At 40.2% G+C, this 22,470-nt stretch overlaps 1 protein-coding gene across 6 annotated transcripts in view; it reads left to right on the top strand.

The window, feature by feature from the left end:
• The window catches only part of anks1b (ankyrin repeat and sterile alpha motif domain containing 1B), a 275,419-nt gene that overhangs the window by 195,383 nt on the left and 57,566 nt on the right, over positions 1 to 22,470 (top strand). For 5 of the 6 annotated variants that reach the window (XM_034163413.1, XM_034163407.1, XM_034163410.1 and 2 more), the window contains 5 exons: positions 3,346 to 3,995; positions 4,486 to 4,608; positions 9,298 to 9,367; positions 11,546 to 11,652; positions 21,070 to 21,168. In XM_034163413.1, coding sequence (XP_034019304.1) covers positions 3,346 to 3,995; positions 4,486 to 4,608; positions 9,298 to 9,367; positions 11,546 to 11,652; positions 21,070 to 21,168 — 1,049 coding nt within the window. Of the gene's footprint in view, positions 1 to 3,345; positions 3,996 to 4,485; positions 4,609 to 9,297; positions 9,368 to 10,934; positions 11,653 to 21,069; positions 21,169 to 22,470 lie in introns of those variants that run through there. The other variant, XM_034163412.1, reaches the window with a different exon arrangement.

Raw genomic sequence — 22,470 nt, forward strand, 5'->3', positions numbered from 1 at the left:
TATGACATGACCTTGACTTTTCACTGATTTTTCTGAAAATAAAAGTACTTTGTTCCTGTCTAATCCTAAATCATGTCATCATGTTTGCTTGAAATGAGATCAAAACTCTTCAAGTGATTTTGTTCTCACACAAAACTGAAAACAACACTCCGACATGTGTGCAGCTGTCACCAAAAAACACAACAGGGTGAGCTCTTTTTTTATTTCAGCTCTTTTGGAATTGCTGCAAACAACTTCTGGTTTGCTTACTTGATGGTTACACTAATGGTGCTTATTACACAACTTTAACATTGCAGGTTTTGGTCAGATTTTCAAGTGGAGTTTGTTTATGAGTCTATAAATAACAGCGGAGCTGTTCCCCAAGGAGTAAAACCACAACCCGAGTCTCACCGGAACACAGATTTCCTTTACTATAGGAGAGATGGAGATTTAGGCATGATTACTATTAGAACACATTGCTTTGGAATATAGTGGGATAACTACTGAAAGGAAAAAAAACCCACTCAGCAGAGAGCATCCCTTCACCTTTAATCCAGGTACAATTCCTAAAATTGCCTCTTTAACTCACTCGATGCCATTGACTTTAAAACGCGTCTTTTCCAATAGTAACGCCCCACGCCAAAGACGCGTCATCGAGCCAATTTCTTTTCTTCTCTTTTCTTTTCTTGTGGTATGTTTGTTGTTGACATGGACATAGAACTCAATTTTCTATGGGTCTTGAAAAAACACTCAAATGCTGAAGAAATCCTGGCACTGGGATGTTCTGAACTTTGAAAATGGCTGGCACTCAATGAGTTAATGAGATCAGTGTCGGAATGTCACTGAATTCCAGGACAAGTCCAATCTCTTTAGCAAAGTTAATCAAAATCAGCGCAGTACTTTTTAGCAGTTTACTCAAACTGATCATCATGTTCAGTTTAACACTAGTAAAATGCAGGTTACTCCAGTATTGATGACTGGTGTTATCAACTATAGAAAGTCTACTTTAGATAGGTGACAATTTCATAAAAATTTTAAATTTTTGTGCAATTCACCTTTATTTTCTCATGGCACATCACAGTGTTTAAGGAAGAAATTAATTTAAGTATTCTGCAGCGATTTTAACTATAAATTCCAATAGATTTCACATTTGTGATCAATTCTTCAAAAATACTCCACATCACAGTGTTTAAGGAAGAAATTAATTTAAATATTCTGCAGCGATTTTAACTATAAATTCCAATAAATGTCACATTTGTGATCAATTCTTGAAAAATACTCCACATCACACTGTTTAAGGAAGAAATTAATTTAAGTATTCTGCAGCGATTTTAACTATAAATTCTAATAAATGTCACATTTGTGATAAATTCTTCAAAAATACTCCACATCAGTGTTTAAGGAAGAAACTAATTTAAGTATTCTGCAGAAATTTTAACTATAAATTCCAGTAAATGTCACATTTGTGATCAATTCTTGAAAAATACTCCACATCACCGTATTTAAGGAAGAAATGAATTTAAATATTCTGCAGCGATTTTAACTATAAATTCCAATAAATGTCACATTTGTGATCAATTCTTGAAAAATACTCCATCACAGTATTTAAGGAAGAAATTAATTTAAATATTCTGCAGCGATTTTAACTATACATTCCAGTAAATGTCATGTTTGTGATCAATTGTTGAAAATACCCAACATCACAGTGTTTAAGGAAGAAATTAATTTAAATATTCTGCAGCGATTTTAACTATAAATTCCAATAAATGTCACATTTGTGATCAGTTCTTGAAAAATACCCCCATCACATTGTTTAAGGAAGAAATTTATAGCAATATTTTGCATCGATTTTAACTACGAATTCCAATACATGTCACGTTTGTGATCAATTCTTGAAAAATACCCTCCATCGCAATGTTTAAGGAAGAAATTAATTTAAATATTTTGCAGCAATTTTAACTACAAATTCCAATAAATGTCACATTTGTGATCAATTCTTGAAAAAACACCCCATCGCAGTGTTTACGGAAGAAATTAATTAAAATATTTTGCAGATTTTAACTACAAATTCCAATAAATGTCATTTTGTGATCAATTCATGAAAAATGCCCCCATCACAGTGTTTGAGGAAGAAATTAATTAAAATATTTTGCAGAGATTTTAACTACAAATTCCAATAAATGTCATTTTGTGATCAATTCAGGAAAAATGCCCCACATCGCAGTGTTTAAGAAAGAAATTAATTAAAATATTTTGTAGAGATTTTAACTACAAATTCCAATAAATGTCATTTTGTGATCAATTCAGGAAAAATGCCCCACATCGCAGTGTTTAAGGAAGAAATTAATTAAAATATTTTGTAGAGATTTTAACTACAAATTCCAATAAATGTCATTTTGTGATCAATTCATGAAAAATGCCCCACATCGCAGTGTTTAAGAAAGAAATTAATTAAAATATTTTGCAGCAGATGCAGACTTGTTGCAGAATTAACTAACCCTTCCCTGACTCAAAGAAAATCTTGCCACAAAATTTCATCAGATTCTGTATGTTACTTTTTTAGTTATCTTGTGCAGAAACACACAGGAGTACTAGCATAAGCTCCGCCCCCTTTAGTTACCAGGCAGCTGTCATAAAGTTTCCTTCAAGCATGCGTGGCTTTAGGGCGGGATCTTAACGTGTGCAGTGTTTGCTCATTGTAAAGTTTATCTGTTAGCAGCTTCAGAGTAAAAGCCAACCAACGCTGAACTTGACAGAGGTAATGACGCAGCTTTTCTTACGTTTTGCAGTATGATGCGTTCAAGTTGTTAATGTTATAAACGAATGTGAACTTGTGTGTAAGTTGTTTGCAGACCTGTAGATGTCTGCAACTGCACAAACACTTGTACCGAGAGGCTAAAGAAGCTTTCACTGGCTTCCTTTTCACATCACTGCGCACAGACAGTGAGTGAGCCTCTGAAAGCTTCCGCGCACACAACCGTGTCAGTTTTGGAAGAACATCTTCCCAATGAGTTCATGCACCCGTGCACAAGTTGAAACACAAGCTTGTGGACCTAAACGGTGAGCGACCAGAGGTGTAAAATCCAGGTCATGAGTTCTTGATTTCTCCTCAGAGCACCAAACGGCTGTTCTGCAGGGAAGCAGAAGGTACATCACTTCTTTCTTATCTCCCTCTTTGCAGCTTTGGTTGATTTGCAGGGTTTGTTTTTAAGGCCGCCACTTCCTTCTCTGTTCTGTTGTCTATGTGGCATTTTGCTCCACAGTTTTATGTGCAGGTTGTTTGTACAGATCTGCTCAGATCCATGCATGCTCCTGCTGTTTTGTTGTATGATGTAACCCCAATCAGCTCTTTTGCCCCTCCGGCAGACGACGGGCCATACCAGCGAGACCCACCTCTTCCTCCTCCTCCCTCCTGTTCCAGTGCTCTACAGGAGGAGCACAGGAAGAGCCACATCCCTGAGGAGTTTGCGGGCCTCCTCCATGGATCTTCTCCAGCCTGCGAAACCCCTGATACACCTTATCAACTTTACAGCCCCAAACCCCATAAATACGCCTCGTCAGAAATCCGTAGCAACCTACTGCAGCCCCCCGATTTCAGCGTTGTGATCAGTGGGGGGTCTGCTCAGGTCTTCCCCAGGACAGGAAGCGAATCCTCACCAAAGAGGACTGACAGCAACCCCCAAAAACCGCAGGTAGTGTACCGGACTGTCTTCCACACAAGAGTCAACCAGGACCAGGGTCCAACACGGAACTGTGATCAGGTTGATCCCAGTTGCACCTGGTCTACGTTGGTCCACCCGCCCACCTGCTCGACCTCGCCCTCTTCCGCCCAGAACAGGGAGGTTCCAGAGTTACGGGGAGGTGTGACCAAGGAAAGCTCACCAGGAAGTGGTTACGAAGAAAGGGCCTGCACCTTGGGGAGGATGAGGTCTATGCCCCGCAGCGTGATGGACCTGCAGCTATCCAAGTCACTCTCCAAGTCTGACTCCAATCTGGTCACTGCATCTCCCATACAGGTATTTTAAAAAAAAATCACCATATTAAGAGTTTCTTTGAAATGATGATTTTAAACAAAATAGAAGAGAAGATGATTTACAGAAGAGAGTCTTGTATCATTGAAAGTAGGTTATTCTTTATTTAAAAAGGATTTAATTTGCACTGAAGCCAAAAATGCTAATGTTCTGATATCCTCTCTTATAAGTTTATGATTTGAATTGCGGGGTTTAGTTTGCATCTTTCTGCATCAAGCAGTGTTTCTTTAGAGACAGCAGAGAAACCGGTCCAAGCAATTAGATCCATCACCAATCTGGGTCACAGAATTCCCCACTGCTTCGATATATGCTAAATAAATAATATGCCAAATACATAGTCTGTTTGAAAAAATACTTCATTATCAGTAAAAGAGCGCTGAAAGGAAATTACACTCCACTCTTTAAAAACACACACACATTTGAATGTAGTCATTTTCATCTGAAAAACAAAATATTGCATTTTTGTCTTATTCAGGAGGAGCACAGTTGGGGCTCTGGATCACGGGGTCAAGGGCCCGGCAGTTCCAGCCCAGAAGACAGCGCCAGCCTGGGAGGACGGCTGGAGAGGACGCCGTCATTCACTGCCGAGTGGGAAGAAGTAAGAGACGCACACGATACAGTACACAAGAAATAAATACAAAGTAAGATATAATCAGTAGGCATATCTGTTGCAATTGATTGAACTGTGTTACAAAACAATATGTCAAAACATGGCCACGGGTTTGATTACTCCAGAGTACAGCTGCAGTTTCCCAGTGCAACTCATGGTTTGATTGAGACGGTCTGTCTGACCATAAATGCTGTATGAATCAGTGGACGTGGTGAATAACTTCTATTTAATACCAGCCAGTCGCCTCCCTTATTTCATAGCTTGCATGCAGCTGCACCGATCACAGTGGAGCACGATGAAAACATTTTACCAGACAGAGAAGCACTTTTCAAAGAAATAAAAGAGACATGAATCCATGGCAACTGCAAAGTAACAAGTAAAAGCAGATGGTGTCCTTTTGTTCTTTTAGGAACCTCAACAATCATCATGTTTTCTCATGGAACCAGTTTAATTTTGCAAACAAAGTGACTAAAATGGAGGCAGTTGTAATTTCATTTGTGAAATGAATGCACCAATTTAAATACGTTGACATAAAGATTAAAAGTTTAAACATTTTTCAGGACAAAATCAAAGCTTCCCTCCTCAGCCACTCCTCCTCAAACGTCCCTCTTCAAATCACATTAAACTGTTGATGTTGAGTGTTTAATTGTTTGTGTACATTTCCAGCATGTATATCCTGTATATAAACTTCCCATTTTTTTTTTCTTCAGTCCCAATCAAGGTCCAAAAGCAGGCTATTTCTCAGGTTAAATTTATTCAAATTTAAGGTGAGATTACAGGCCTGGATTCTGACAAACCTTGCTCTCACAGGAGGTCTGCTCGACCAGAATCCCAAACAAAGGAATACAAGCACTTTTTATAAAATGCAATGTAGGCGTGACAAAAAGGCGGGCCGTATTTCACAAATCCTAACCTTATTGGCTCTCCATGGACATAGAGGGAAGTCCAAGCCCGCGCAAGGACGGGACATATGGTAATTCTCTTTGCTCTAAAAGCAGTTAAATCCAGTTCCGCATGAATAGCAAAATGTATGATCCTTTAAGTAAGGTGATTACTTGTTACCAAAATGAAATAACAATAAACAAAATGGCAAAATAGTATATAAACCCACAGATATATCTAACAGGTAGCTGGCAGCTGGTTGACAAAATCACCGTGTTATCAGGGAAGTGGATCTGTCTCCATGCCTAAAAACAAGTTTCCACTAAAATACCAAAAACTTTCTTTGCAAAATTACATTTGAATGAAACTCAAACATTCTTTCCCCCTGTCTTCTGACCCGTGCAATTTCATTAAACTGGCAAATAGACACACAAACCTGGAGAAATACCAGCTTGTCATGTGTTGGTTTTGTTGCTGGCATTGCACCGTCTTTTTTTTTTTTTTTTTTTTTTTTTTTTTTTTTTTTTTTAAGTGAACTGTCTGCAGGGTTCTGTAGAAACCCTTCCATTGAAAGCAGTCAACTGCTTTCCATTTCTTTGAAGTCCACCCTGCTGTTACAGGGCAGAAGGAAGCTCCAGCTTTAATTCGATGAGCCCTCACCTTGATTTTCTTCTACAGAGCTGTAGGGAAGAAATCAGAGAAGGTGCACTTTCTGTTATAGAGGCCAGAGATCGGAGGTGAAGGGTGGTGAACATTTCGCCCTCACCATATTTGTGCCTGGGGCTCTTTTCAGTATTAACCGGTGTCTCACGCGACCGGACATGGACTCACCTTATACTGATCACCATTCAGGCCATAGAAAGCTGATTACACACTGTCGCTACATCAACAACAAGCAAAGACTCTGTGTGTTTGGTGAACCATTTCATCTAAAAAAAATTACATTTCCTTCTCAAGTAGGGCTGTAAGAACAAAAACCCATATTTAGTCAGCTAATGCATGCGAGTAGAATTTTATTTTGCCTGCTTGATTACATTTGCATGCGTAATTCCACGTCATCCATCATGTTTACTCCCTCCAGCATATTTCTTGCTGATGGTGACTAATTACCATATGGAATTTCCCACATTTCTCAGCAATTAAGGTGACCTTTCTCATTTAATTTCATGCCACATGAAGTTAAGGTAAAATGACTTCAGGGAGATTATGGAGTGATATACATACGAGGGATTTCAGACTTACTGTTTTTGCAGCACATCCACATGTGGAAGAATTATGAGCAAAATAGGAGTTTTAAAACACATCAGATAACAGCAGCATTCATGCTTAGTAGTGCTGCAGGTTTAAAAAACTATACACAAATTTTGCACACATTAGTGTTTTAAATTGTCCCAAATTATTTCAATCAAATGTATGCATTGGCATGTGTTGATGGTGCGACTCGCAACAACCACCACACTACAATGCTGCTTTTATTCCTGGATAGAACCATCCAAGCAGACATCTAGTGTATCCCCAACCCTCAAAATGCCAATCTGTTGGCAGCATCCTGGTGACACTTGAGTGTCCTCTTGGTTCTATCCAGCCGTTGGGGTCTTCAGCACTGAGGCAGCTTCATGCTGGATCATGCCCAGAAAAATATGCCTTAAATCCAAATGTTTGTGACTGATGTTCCCTCACAATGCGAGCGATACTCCTCCGCTGATTCGCCTTAATTAACACAAAGTCATTCCAGCTGTACCCAAGGATCCTCTGAAGAAACCTCATCCCAAAGACATCCAGTCATTCTCTTAGGTGGGTTGGTAGCATCCAAGTCTCACATCCTTACAGTAAGATGGAATGCACCAGGACGCTAAAGACTTAGACCCTTTTTCTCCTACAATGATATCAGCATCACCAAACACCTCTGTACAGCGACCTCCTGACTTCAGAAGCTCTTCAGAATCATCTCTGCCAAGGACCCAGTGGCATAAATGTCACCGGCGAGAATGAATGTCTCTGCAACTTCATCACTTTCACCGCATACAGATACACGTCCCATGGTCGGGTCCAGCAAGTTATTGTAAGCCTGTATCATAATTTTGATCCATCTGTTGGAATTTTTAGCCATTTAAGAGTTTTCACAGCAATGACAGAAAACCCAAGTGCAATTCCAGATTCATCCTGTTTTGGGTTACAAATATTTTTCTCAAATAATCTGAAGAAGAAGAAAAAAATCTCTCCAATTTATAATTTACATGTAATTTTTTTTTAATAAATACTCTTCCTTTCCCTAGATGTCAATAACATAAATTTAAATGTAGCTGAAATTCTCATTTTTGCCTAATAATTCACCTCTTTATCTCTACTTACTGTAAATATAATCAGAAATGACCAAAGATAAGTTGGTGGTATCTGATTCTACACTGAAAATAGAACCAACTTAAAAAGTTGTTTCAATTGGTAACATCTAAATGAATTAAGTTGTTTGAACTTAAGTTAATAAGTTAGATCAACTCTAACTTACAAACCTAGGTTCACACAGCTTGATTCATTTAGATGTTACCAATTGAAGCAACTTTTTAAGTTGGTTCAATTATTCTCTTTTTCAGTGTAGGCTGTTCCAAACTACAAGGATTTTAATGAGATATAGTGGTAAACAACTCTAAACTACCCTGGATTTAAACCGCTTGCATTTGTGACAAAATGGAATTAAAGTGAATAAATGTGGAATTTAGTAACTTATGAACTACATGTTTAATTACAAATAAATATATAAATGATTTGATAAAAATGTTGTTAGTTGTAGCCCTATGTGCATGCGCTATTGCGCTTGTTCTGGGATCTGGATCTATCAGCTCAGTGAGCACAGTGACGTAATTGTTAGATGTTCTTGCTACTCATGAGATAAGGCTGCCTTCATGGTCCGGTGAGTTGTAAAGTGTTCAGAGCTTTAAGAGCTTTGTTTTGGAACAATCACAGCAGTGCCAGGTTCCTCTGAATCGTGGTTGAGTGGTTTTTATATCTGAACAGGTGTGCAGACTGAGTTGGTCGGTGGTTCTGTCATGAATGACCAGTCAACACTAATAAAACCACTGTGCAGTGACTCCAACCAGTTCTGTCGCAGTTCTTGTAAATATCACAAATAATACCTCAAGAATCTTTAAATTCTGCCCATCACACAACTCCCAATTTCCTTTGGAAATACAAATCTGCAGGAATAGCTGTGAAGAATCCCTCACTGAAGGAAAGTCAAACATCGAATCGGTGCAACAAGTACAGTGAAAACCAAAACGGTAAAATGCATTTTGCAGAATATAAACATACGTAAATAAAAGCTAAACTACTTCAAACAGATTCTATAAGCGACGGTGCTGATGAATGTGAACTGCAGAAGACATCAATCAGCTTCCAGGTGTTGCCGGAGCTGCTAGATCAGCAAACAGGGAAACCTGAGACAGAACACATTTGAAAGAGCATCGTGCACTAATTGTAGAAAACATCAGATGCCAGAAGAAATGAGAAACGGCACTGCGTTCAGGAACCACTCCAGTGGACCCACCTGAGAAAATAGAGCAACTATCCCGGATGATGAGGTCCACAATGACCTTCATATTGTCTGTTCTTCTTCATGCACTCAGTTCTCAGGGGAATGAGTGACATTCACCGCATTGGCTGGTGTAATGATCATGTTATGTGACACTTGAATTCAGAAATAGTCCATTATGCCTGTTCTAGTGGAATGACTTTTCTTCATGCGCGCTGCGTGCCACCTCTCTTGTTCTTCTCTTTCTCCCCCTCCCTGGCTTTTCGCAGATCGACAAAATTATGAGCTCCATCGGTGCAGGGATAGGCAGCGGATTGGACATCAAGGATGACAATTCAGGTAAAACACACACACTAAGGACTGTTTGATTACCGGTAATTGCTTCTTTTTTTTAATTGCATTTTGAATAAATTACAAGAGCTGCCATTTTAATTAAGCTGTAATTTAGGTTTTGTGGTGAACTCACATGAACAATGTGTTTTTAATTGTGTTTTTAATGAATAAAATCCACTTGAAATTCACTCCAAAACACAACAAAAAGTACATTAAAAGCTACGAACAAAAGAGAAAGTGACTGAGTTCCATCAAGGTACTAATGTTAAAACAACAAATTACTCACAAGTGAACTAGGTTTTTAACACTTCAACAAGTCTGGCTGTTCCAACGTAACATTGTGTATGTTGTCAGTTTTTATTGTCTGATATGACTTTCAGTTATGTGTCATTGTTAAGGAACAACTTTACATGTTACAACTGTTATCAGTGTTTTGTGAATATTTATGAAGGTATTGTAAGTGTAGCATCATAGTAGCGCGGGCAAATATTCTAACTTTTTGTTCCTCTGTTAAATGTGACTTTTCAACAGTTTGTCTTTAGTAGACGACTGTTTACAACTGTGCATGTTTCATAAAAATCTGAAGCTGAAATTTTTCTACATTATCTGCACATATTATGCAGTATTCATAAGTAGTGTGTATTATTTTTAATATCAGAGATGAATAGTGCATTGCCGCGCTGCTCTGAGTTGTTACTGCAGTCCTGGCTCTTATCATGTAAAATTAAAACCACCATTTTTTAAAAATCTGATATTAGTGTCTATAAAATAAAATACACACACAATAAAAATACACACAACCTGCATTCAACAGCAGAATGCTAAAACCATCCATGCAGGAGAATTTGGACGGAGAGACATTTAAAGAGTAAAAGGGTTAAAAGTTGGGATGTTCTCACTTCGCTATAACTCTGAGTATTTATGACTGTGCAGGTGTGAAATCATTTATAATCCCCACATACATTTTGATTTTCTTGACCGAATTGTGCGTTTTTTTTCGTTCTTGACTCCTGTTCTCTGAGATCTCCTCTGCTCTGCTCCCTCCCCCTCCCCCCCACATGCACACACACACACACATCTATCCCTCATTTAATCTGTGATCCTTTTCTACCACAAAGAGAAATCCTGTTAATGCCAAAGCAGCTCGACTAGCTCCAGCACACACACACACAGCCGTGCACACGCAGACAGACCTGTATGTATGGGAGCACACGCGTAGCACACATACACACATAGTGCGCACGCACGCATAGCATGCATACACCGAGTTTGTCGTGTGCGAGTGGGAGTGGAGCTCAGCTCACAGACAAAGAAGCCCCGGCTGTTCTAATGTCTATTATCAGCAGAGCGAGCGCGATATTTGAGTGTAGAAAGAGAGAGAGAGAGTGAGTGAGGGAGAAGAACGGGTGAGGGAGCAAGGTGATGATCGACTTCCTTAGAGAAGATAGAGAGAGGAGCTAGACAGAGGAAAGAGAGAGCGAGTCGAAAAGAGAGAGAGAGAGAGAGAGAGAGAGAGAGAGGAGGCTGCAGAAGCATACAGATGAGTGGGAGTACTTGATAAAGCGAAATCTACAGCACAGGCAGCTCTCGCTCTTTCTCTCTCTCTCTTTCTTTTTCGCTTACACACACACACTTGCATGCACACGCACACACATGCGACCAAGGAAGCAGCCAAGCGAGCGCAACAGCTGAAAGAGAAAGCAGCTGTGCGCGCCGCACGCACAGCAGTGGCTCTCTCGCCTTGCGGATCTTTTACCTCCAGTCTTATCCAGCCTCATCTCTGGCAGGATTTTACCCGCAGGACGGAAGTTCTTTTTTTGGATACAACTTCAGCCGGATTCACGGAATGCAGCATCCGGACACCTAAACTCAGAGTCTCCCCACTTTCACCCGTGGCATGCTGACCCCCCTCCATCCTCGCCATGCTCACTCCTGAAACCTAACCTGCAGTTTTTCCCTCCTCCTCCTCCTCTTTACCTTCACCTTCTGTCCCTCCCTTCTCCCCTTCTTCCTCCCCGTGCTGCCTGGCCAAAAAGCTCCTGGAAAGCATGGCGGGTTCCTTTGACAGCCATTTTGCCCGCCATAACATGATGTGGCAGTGCCAGCTGTCTCAGCCAGACTGCCGCTGTTACCGTGTGGACGGCTACTCCCTATTGAAGCGTTTGCCCCTCTACCCCCTCATAGGTCCCCGGTGCCCGCTGCAGTCCATCGGCCAGTGGCTCGACTCCATCGGCTTGGTCCAGTACGAGAACCACCTGCTGGCGAACGGCTTTGACAACGTCCAGTTTATGGTGAGTCTTTTCAGGAGTTGTTAACTGGCTTGCGAGCGCTTATTTTGTTCCCGTCCACTTACATTTCCTCCCGTTTTTGGACTTTAAATCATCTTTCCTCTCTGTGCCCGTCACTGCCGATGCCATGTGAGGTCCCTCCTACGCACAGAAATCCTGCGCCACATCACCACAGCAAAGATGCAGCTCCAGCATCAAGCTGTCTCATTGTGCATTCACGCTTGCACCGCTCTCACAAGTGGGGAGAAGAAGAAAAAATGTTGCTTAAATGTTGAAACTGTTGTCATTTTATGTTTTTTGTACAGAGAATCCTCGTGCACGTAAAACCACCTGTAGCCTGTGCGTCGGGATGTCACCGTCCTCCTCACGCCTCGTGCAGCGCCGCTACTCCGTGTTCATGCAGCTTCACCTCCAGTGACGTAGGCAGAGAAACTATTGGGGACATTTTGCATTCAGAAGCACTTTTGATGTCTGTGGGTGTACGTGTGGGAGACCGGCAGCTACGGGAGGAGAGGGAGCGTTTTAACAACCGATGCAGTCAGACCGGTGAAAACACAGTGGAAGACTAAAGTAAAATGTAAAAGATGGAAAGAAACTGCAGCAGAGGCAGCAGATGGATGCTGACTGCATAAGTAGTTGTAAATTGTCACAATTTGGTCAAAAGCTCAAACGTGCAACTTTTTAGAAGCTGCCAGAGGAGGCGTTTCGGTGTTTAGAATACACCCTTTACTGCAAAGCTGCATTACTAATGCGCGCTAAGTCTCCTCGCTCACTGGGGAGAAATTTCCATGAGTTAATTTTTAAGAATTTAATGCAAACTGATCATCAGACTTCATCAGAGAGAAGAGATTTCATTTAAATGATTATGTTGTACATTGGAATAATTTCATTCCTTCACTCAGCATGACCCGCATCTTTTCCTTTGGTTACCCTGGCAACAAGATGAAAATCACAGAATAGCTCCCTCTTGCACACACACACACACACACACACACACACACACACACACACACACACACACACACACACACACACACACACACACACACACACACACACAGTCAGTGTGTCCAGATTTAAATGCTGTTAAAGTAGATATTATAAGTGAGATAACCGTTTTAGTCTGGTATCGTGTACACTGGCAGTATTTTAATGCTGTTTTAACCTTCTTATTCATTCCCATTTATGCATAAAATTTTAACTGCAAAATCCAAATCTTCAATCTTCAAGTAAAACACTCATTTGTTTCCTGTACCAGCTTACTACAATCAGGGGTCATGGGGGGCTGGAGCCTATCCCCGGGATCACAGGGCACAAGGAAAGACCCAGGTGGGAAGCGATCCCACAACCTTCTTGTTGTGAGGCAACGATGCTAACCACTAAGCCACCGTGATGCTCTAAAGTAAAACAGCAAAAGTAATAAAGAGTGCCAAAAGGAGAATAATAAATAAACAGTGTAATCACTGTAATGAACTGGCCAAGCCATGACAAAAATGTTTGTACAAAAGTTTTAAGCACCCCAGATTTTTTTTTATATAAAAATTTGGTGTTTGGTGTGTTTTTTAAAAATTTGAAATGTACAAAAATTTCTGTTCTGATGGTAGTTTTTCCCCCCATTTTGCAAATTAGAACACACACAAGCACACACGACTCTGCTGATGACGTGAATGACTCATTACCATGAACAAAAGACTGAAACATGGTAATGAGTCATTCACGTCATCAGCAGAGTCGTCAAGGGAGCCATTAGGAGAGGGTCTGTCCCATCATTAGGAGGGACAGCTGCCCTGTCATTAGGAGGGTGCTAACTAGAGCACAATAGGTGCTAATTAGAGCTATTGTTTAGTCACTAGCCTATAGCAGTCTGCTTCTCGGTAGGAGGGGTCTGGTTAAGTTTAAAACTCCAGCTTTTGTGACTTCTTGATTATTCTTCTCTACAAGAGTCAAGACAGAAGTCAGACTACCAGAGCAAGAATTTTAGCTGAGGAAGCTTCTGCGATTTGAAACGAAACGTCCTTGCGTCAAGCAACCCAGTCCAGTCGAAGATTCAAGCTTCTCTACTATGGAAACCACCTGGACAACTGAGAGCCTACACAGAAACATCTTTATTAGCAGGCGTGTACATAACTGGTACACATGGTGCGCAGCAGAAAACACAAGGGAAGCACTTTATAGGAGGAAAGCAGTGACAGATTGCAGGAAAAGTGTTTCCTCTGTGTGCTTGTTGAGCATGATGAGTACCAGTTATGTGTTTATTAGTTTATTCTCATTTTCACCTTTTTTAGTTAGACCTCTGACGGACTCAGTGTCTGTTCTGTCTCCTTTTATCGAAAAACATTTCCTTGAGTGTTTGGATTCAGTTAATAATAAAAAGAGCTGAAGTGAAACAACCTTGCAATCATTTTGGACACTTTAAAGTCCTTTTTGTGAGCAGACTCTGGTTCTGTCAGAGGTCCTTCCACATGCTGAGTCGAGCGTGAATTCTTTTTGTTTTAACGGAATGTTTTCTGACCTTGGGGAAACGTTTCCAAAACCACAAATTGAAATTAATGCAGTTGAGACACAGGCTTCAAACATTATATTGATATTTGTACTGCTCACTTTTTATCTCCTGTGGGCCGAAGGCCCGTAGAGAGATTATGTCGTGGCAATTTCTGTCTGTCTGTTCGTCCCTCCAACAAAAGGTATAAGCATTCTGAAATCAACTCCTCACAAACCTAGACGCCGTCAGTTTCATGTGTTGGTGTCTGCATTCTGAAATCAACTCCTCTCACATTTTTAGGAGGAATTTCCTGAAACTTGGTACAAGTCCTCATTATAGGGTGGTAATATACATATTATCATATTGTTTGATTTGGGCCCATTTTACCAGAGTTATGGCCGTTGATTAACAAACCTAGATGCCGTCAGTTTCATGAGTGGGTGCCTGCATTCTGAAATCAACTCCTCTCACATTTTTAGGAGGAATTTCCTGAAACTTGGTACAAGTCCTCGTCATAGGGGGGGTAATATGCATATTATCATATTTTTGAGTTGAGCCCATTTTTACCAGGATTATGGTCCTTGAATAACAAAACTAGACATTGCCAGTTTCATGAGCAGGTGCCTGCATTCTGAAATCAACTCCTGTCACATTTTTAGGAGGAATTTCCTGAAACTTGGTACAAGTCCTCATTATAGGGGGGTAATATGCATATTATCATATTGTTTGATTTGGGCCCATTTTACCAGAGTTATGGCCGTTCATTAACAAACCTAGACATTGCCAGTTTCATGAGTTGGTGCTTGCATTCTGAAATCAACTCCTCTCACATTTTTAGGAGGAATTTCCTGAAACGTGGTACAAGTCCTCATTATAGGGTGGTAATATACATATTATCATATTGTTTGAGTTGAGCCCATTTTACCAGAGTTATGGCCGTTGATTAACAAACCTAGAAGCTACCAGTTTCATGAGTTGGTGTCTGCATTCTGAAATCAACTATCACATACCACAATGTAGCAGGCACTTGTACCAAAGCAGTATTTGCTGTCAGAGCACTCTTGTTTTGTATTGTTGCTGCAGCTTCTATTGTGTGTGGGTCAAATATTTGAGCCACACACAATAAAAGACAATAAACCTAAACAGCAGACAGAAACATTTAAATACAAATGATGAAAGCTACTTCTTCTTTTTAATTTCCTTTTCATTTGTCAAATTAATTGGTTTGTAAATTACTTCCAGCACCTGCACACTGGGCTAATTCCTAACGCACCTAATTGAAGGTTAAAATTAGAAATAAATGCACTTTTATTGAGCATACACTGTGTGAAACTGCAGTGTTGCCGTGGTAATGGACAAAAACAGCCATTAACCATAACATGAGTGACCACGTTTATTCCAAATGAACAGTTTCCCTGTATTGGAGATTTTTTTTTTAACCTTTGACCCCAGTGAGGTGATCAGCTCAGCAAAACTGTTCGACTGAAGAGATCAGCTTAAATTTGAGTCTTTCAGCTTATGTCGAAATGTTTTTTTAAGTTGGGAAACATTCTACACCAACATCAGGACCTTGCAGAGTAGCGGGTCGTGCACGGCAGGAAACCTGCCTGGTTTGACATATTTGTAAGCATATTCTGGCAAAGAGACATCATGTAGCGCACAACAAAGTGCACCACATGAAACGCTACAATCTTCCATTACCGTTTGAGAACAGTGGGTGTTATTGGAAGTGGGTGTAGTATGTCACCTTAAGAAGGTGTTGAAGGATAAGTACGGTTGGATTAATGGACAAACTGTATGTAGATGGATGACATTTACTGTGAAGGACACAAGACAAACAATAAAAGAGACAGAAATAGACAAATTAAGCAGAGGTTGGACTCATAATTTATGTCTGTAAATCTCCATAATGAGCTGGTATTTCATCACAGTGCTTGACCTTATGTGTTTCTCCTGATCTACTGTCCAGACAGGGAAGAAATGTTTGGCTAAGAACTCAAACCAACTAGTTAATTAGTATTGCCAGATTAGTGTAGTTCCACCAAATTGGGGTTCTTTTGTTGATGGTGAGAGAGAAGAATAGCATTGGGGTGATGGTGTTTCTCTTGATCTACTATCCAGTCAGGGAAGAAATGTCTTGCTAAGAACTCAAACCAACTAGTTAATTAGTGTTGCCAGATTGGTTTAGTTCCACCAAATTGGGATTCTTTTGTTGATGGTGAGAGAAGAAATGCATTATAGGGTGTAGGTTAAATGTGGACGGATTTTGACAACTGCACTCTGTATCTGTGACGCTCATTGTTAGATGTTTAATGTCCATAATGATGGTTGGTACACACCAAGAAATGAAGGTACAGGGATGGACCTAAAAGGGAACAGTGCTTTGTCACTCCAGCTGTACTCTGAGTACCTGTGAGCATGATTATCAATAATTTTCTACCATTAAAATTGAACAAATGTCCACAGTTATCATCCTTACAGGCTTAGCAGTTTGTGATCTTCAAAACATCATGAGAATCCTAACAACTGTGGATGCTGAACCCCTCCAGCCGCCAGCAGAACAGGTTGCTGGTGTTCATAAAGAGTGTGTGTTAATTTATCATGTAAGCATGGTGCAATAATTGCTTTTACCTGTCAACATGCAAACTAAACGTAAGGAGAAAACAAAAAAAGTGAGCTGGTCTTCCCGTCGCAGCCATTACACCAAACTATCGCTGTGCTGTTACTTTCTCATTTATCCTGACTACACTAATATCCGTGTATTCATGTGAGAGTTACCCATAATCCATCATGTGCACTTGGAAATGGCAGATAAGGGACAAACCTCATGTTAAGACAAAAACGGAAATGGGAGGGAACAAGCTCGGAGAGAGAGAGAAGGGAAACCGCGAACGTTACGGAACTCTGCATTTGTCTCTATCAGGAGCCCAACAGGGAACAATTAGTCAAGCCTTTGAGTCCCTCCGCAATCTAGCCTGCGCTGACTCCATGAGTCATTACCCCCTGTGTGAAGCTGCAGCTTGGTAACTCCACCAGCGGCTGCTCTGCACTCGATTAATCAGCCTGGGAGCTGAGCTATGACCTGCACTCCTCACAGAGGCTCATGTTGGTGTAGCATGTGTGGAAGGAATTAGTTTTGCCACAATATGTCGCTGTCTCAGGCATCGTAGTCGGTATAGGGAATGACGAGTGGAGCCCTGGAGACAAAATTACGTATACTAATAAGCCCTCTGCAATGCCACTTTCTTCGTTTTTCTCATGTTTCTGCAACTGCTCAAAAGTTACAAACTACTTTTGATGAAAAATAGTAGGAATATTTGTGGCTAAAAAAGAGAAATTATGGTGATTATCTGACGTGGACCATAATTAGGTGATTAATTATTATTACATTTTATTACATATTATTAATTATTACATATTATTAATTATTATTGCATTTTTATTACATTGCTTGTTATATCGTATTGTTCTTACCAGCATGCTTATTTTATGTTATTTCATCCCCTCCCCCCACTTATATTTAGATATTTTATTCTTAGTTATTTATATATATATTTGGGCATCCAGTGTGGTCAGCAAAGTAAGAATTTCATTGCAGAGGGAAACATGTTTCTTTACTGTGCATATGACAGTAAAAGCTTTGAATCTTGAATCTTAATGTAGGAGGAAGGATGGCACACAACTGACTGACTCTTAACAGTTTGTTTTGGTTTCTTTCCTAATCTTGAAAGAAAAGAAGAAGAAATCCTGCATCGCTCAACACATTGTCTAAAGTAGCCGTTCCAAATCTGAATATGTTCCGCAGCACAATACAAACCGATCAACACAAATCAAAGATATCATGATAAACTGCGTCAAATTAAGTTTATTACTTTTGATTCCTTTTTTTTTTTTTAAATAATCAATATTTTGGGGTAATTCACACCTGCAAGTTGTGCTTGTCAGGAGATATTCTGTCCTTCTGTATCTCTTTCTGGAAAACTTTTGCATCTTAAAGCTCAAGAACTATAAAACACTCAGAATCAAAATTTTTACAGATTAATACTGGGAGCTCAAAGCTCTGCGTGCCAAAAAAATTGTGCATTTCTGACATTTATAAATGCCCTTTTTACTGAATTTTTTGTTTCAAGTAGGAAATGTACCAGACGACCTAAAATGCTTACATCGCCCACAAGATGGCAGCAAACACTGCTGAAATGTTTAGCAAGGACTTGATTTATTCATTTGAAAAGTGACAACTAAAAATCAACTGTGAACCTTATGTGCTTATTTTAAACTTCATTACAAATTAAAAAGTAATACATTTTTTTAATTTATTTTTAAATTAACAACCCCTCACAGTCCACCTGCAGGACTGTCACAGCTCACCACTGGGCTCCAAACTGCACTTTGGTCATCACTATTCTAGAGCCGTCTATGTTAGAGGAACTTTAAATATACAGAAATACAAGCACAGACATAAAATTGGTACAAATAAGCAGAGCAAATAAAATATTCATGAAATGCCACCAGCTGTCTCGTTTCTTATTCTCACTGTACTTCTTGTAATTTGTCAAAAAGTGAAAGCTGTTAGGTTTTTTACACACTTGGGTGGTTAAGACTTTTCAATTTGATCCTAGAGGTGTAAAAGCTAATAGTGCAGACCAAAAAGTAAATATTTAATCCAACCAACAACAAAAAAAAATAAAGTTACGAATCAAACTGTACCATGGTTTGGGTTGTATACAGTGTCAGATCTATTTTTGATGATAATTTGTGTTTTCTTCAGGAAGTTCTAGCAAAGTCACTTGTCTTTTTGGTCTTCCCCACGACAGTACTGTAGGGGCTTTCTGGATTATTTGCATTCTTCTTCTTGTGCTTCCTTTCTTTCTTTTGGCAATGACAAATTCTTTGCACAAGCAGCTCTCAAACATAGTAGGAAGTCCACCTGAGAAGGTGAATCCTCTTCCAGTTACCGGACTACAAACTAAATGACTGCTGTCTTCTACCTCGAATTACAGTGTCACAGCCTCGAGCGAAATATCCATTCGTGGGTGCAGCACCGGCCCCCAGAGTGTGTTTCTGCAGAGCGCTGAAGTATAGGGTGTAAAAACAGACAGTATCTGCCGTCTTTCTTTCTGCTCTTCACATTGGTGTTTATCGCTGTTATTAATTTGTAAAACAAAAAAAGAAAGAAGTGATCCCTCGATCCTGCGCCAGTTTGTCCGTGTGCAGCCCTCGCGTGTCATTTTGATGATTAGCCAGCTTTAGTTTTCACTTTTGTTGAGCTCTATATTTTTTGTGACATCTCGGTGACACTGTCTACATGCACGTCGTATCTTTTCCCATCCTTCCTTTGCGCTCTTCCTTTCCTCTAATTATCTGTCTGCAGAAAGATTCTGTCTCCTTCCCTCTGGAGAGGAGGTGACTGATATGTCTCTTAAGGTCCCCATCGGATTAATTAAGTCGGAAAAATAGCCACACAAGCTCCAGCGTGTATGTATGTGCGCCCCAAATTAAAATAATGAACGTTCTGTTGCCGTTCTTATCTAAGCCCTCTGTGATACATCATCATACAGCCTTAATACAACAGAAGATTAGTAAATCTTCTGCATGTTCTTTTCACGCAGATGGCAACTAAATATACCTTGAACACTTTGACGCTGATGTAAGTGAGGTGAGCCAAAACCCCTCACAGCGAGATTTAAGCGTGGCACCGTCAGGGACTACGTATCCCAGAGTCAGTATTACCCCAAATTCAGAGGATTTAGGATTACATCTTATTGGAGTAAAAATGGCACGGAGTTGCCTCAAAGTCAGTAAAATACTGAACTGTACATCCAAAACCCCGCAGGTAAAAGCGTGCCGAAAGGTTTTTTTAGCGTAGATCATATTAATTAGAGGTTGATTAACAGAACGCCTCTTGTTTTGATCATCAGTTGTTTTAAGTCAGTTATCAACAAAGATAAAAAAAGCTAATTCAGTATTTTTGTGCTTGGACTGGAGGTCAGACGGAACAATTTGAAGATGTCATCATTTTTGACATTTTGCAGTCATTGAGATGATTGATTCTCTTTCACCAACATTATAAGAAGTATGGCTTTTTTGCCATTTTCCCCCTCAAAACAATACATAATACATTTACAAATGAATACATGTCCCCCAATTAAAAAAAAAAAAAAAATCAGCATATGTAGAATTTCATAGAGATGTGCAGTTTTGTTTCAGTCCACTTGAGTAAAAACGGAAACGTTGTACCTTGGCAGAGGTTTGTAATCTCTTGAGGTGCCCCTCCAGAGATTTAATGACAAGTATGTTTTTGACTATTTTCTACAAATTTTGTTCATTTTTTTCTGACAGCAAAACATCCTGGTGTTTCAGAAATGTGAAACTTTTTTTCTGCTGTTCCACTCAGTCATTGCAACAGCAATGAAAATTTAAATTTTCTTGAGCAAATCTATCAGAGTGAATATCAACTCCACATCCTCAGTATGAGGTGATGCGTCTAGGACACGTCAACTTCATGGGCCTGATCGTAGCCATCTTTATAGTGCACAGTCCACAGTGCATTTGGTGGCAGAATCTAAGTGTAAAGTATTGTGCATCTTACAAAAGGGTTATATTTCATATCTAATGAATCAGAGTGTGTTTTGGAAGTAAAATGAATTAAACCAACCGCATGCTGCAACCTGGTGCTTCACTGTTTAAATGGCAAATGCAAGTGAGAGGTTTTCTGGCAAGAAAACAAATCTGCATTAAAGCATCCAACCACCAAAGCTCCTTTACAAAAAAAAAAATCACATTAATATTGTAATCGCTTAGTCTGCCTCATGTTTGCACCCCACTGCGCCTGTCCACACCTCACTTTAAGACCAACATGGATGCACAGATGAGTAAAAGCTGCTATTTAACGAATTTGGGTGTTGAAGCTGAACTTGTCTTTTCTTGCCACCCTGCAGGGCAGCAACGTGGTGGAGGACCAGGACCTGCTGGAGATTGGCATCCTCAACTCAGCCCACAGACAGCGCCTCCTACAGGCCATACGCCTGCTACCCAGGGTCAGTGCTACAGCCACTCAGGCACAGCTGCTCATTACACAGGGATTTATTTTACAGAAGAGTCCAAAATGGGATATAAGTGAAAATGTAATGGATAAGCATCTCCTCAAGTGATTATTACTCTGTTTGTCTTGTGCTAAAAGTCAGTTATCGTTAAGGCAGGAAAATGGATTTTTCAACATCGTTGTCTCCAACTCTTCCAGAGAATGAGCCTCTGACACAGTGCAGAGATTTTCTACTTAGTCATTCTTAAACTGACACCAGAATGACTCAGTTTGCTCCCCACATGTCTGCGAGAGAATAGCGAGTCACAGCTGAGAATAGAAACTCTGGAAAAATCTCCAGCACCCCATCTGCGACTATCCGTGGGTGGTTGGGTTGTTTTCTGCCAAGAGGTTAAATGAGGTGCAGAAAGGACCGTTTAATTGCAGCATCCCCAGTTCGCACCCTGACTGGTGGAACTTTTTTCTTCTCTTTTTCTTTTGTTTGTTTGTTTGTTTGTTTTTTGCGCGTGCAGCCATTGTCCAATCAATACCAAAACTTTCTTCTCAAAGGTTGAGGAAAGGACACAAACTGGACTGTGCAAGAAACCGCTCACATTTGCTGACCCTCTAACCTTGCCTCCCTGCTCCTGTGTTCACAATGCAACAAATGAAGAAAATATGAGGTTGCTGTGAGATGGGACTTTATTTGTTTATTCTTTAATTTATTTATTTATTAGACATTGCAAAATTGAAATCAACCAAAAACCCAAGAAAATCTTCATCTCCCGTATGGGTTCTGGCGATGTCTAGCTTAGATTTCGGGCCTAGTCTTGAAGGCCGATTGCATACAGTCTACCATGTGTACCACAAATCCATTGAGTGCATGTCTGTCTCATTTGTACTTTGTACAGGGTGTGTAATCTGAGTGCAAAGTTGGGTGCTGCGTGCAAAGGGGTTGGAGTTGTAGTTGCCATTAATCATGGGTGGGCAGGGGTGGTGCCCAAGTGCTTTAAATGCATGTGTTTCCAGCGTGGGTGAAGGCCACACTTGCCCATACTCTTATTAAAATGTAGGTGCAGCAGGAAGGGCATCTGGTGTAAAACATGTGCCAAACCAACATGCAGATCCACCTTGGATTTGTTGTGGTGACCCAGAGTTAAATCAAGGGAGAAGCCGAAGGGACTCACCTACTTTTATTAATCATGGGCGTCTTGTGGGCATAATATGACATGAATCGATCAGTGTGCCATCTGTCATCCATTTTAAGCCTAAGCTAGTGACTCAAGTGAAAGGTTTTCTGGCAAGTTAGCGGACCTGC

This window comes from Thalassophryne amazonica, chromosome 22 (assembly GCF_902500255.1).
Source record: "Thalassophryne amazonica chromosome 22, fThaAma1.1, whole genome shotgun sequence".
Taxonomy (NCBI): domain Eukaryota; kingdom Metazoa; phylum Chordata; class Actinopteri; order Batrachoidiformes; family Batrachoididae; genus Thalassophryne; species Thalassophryne amazonica.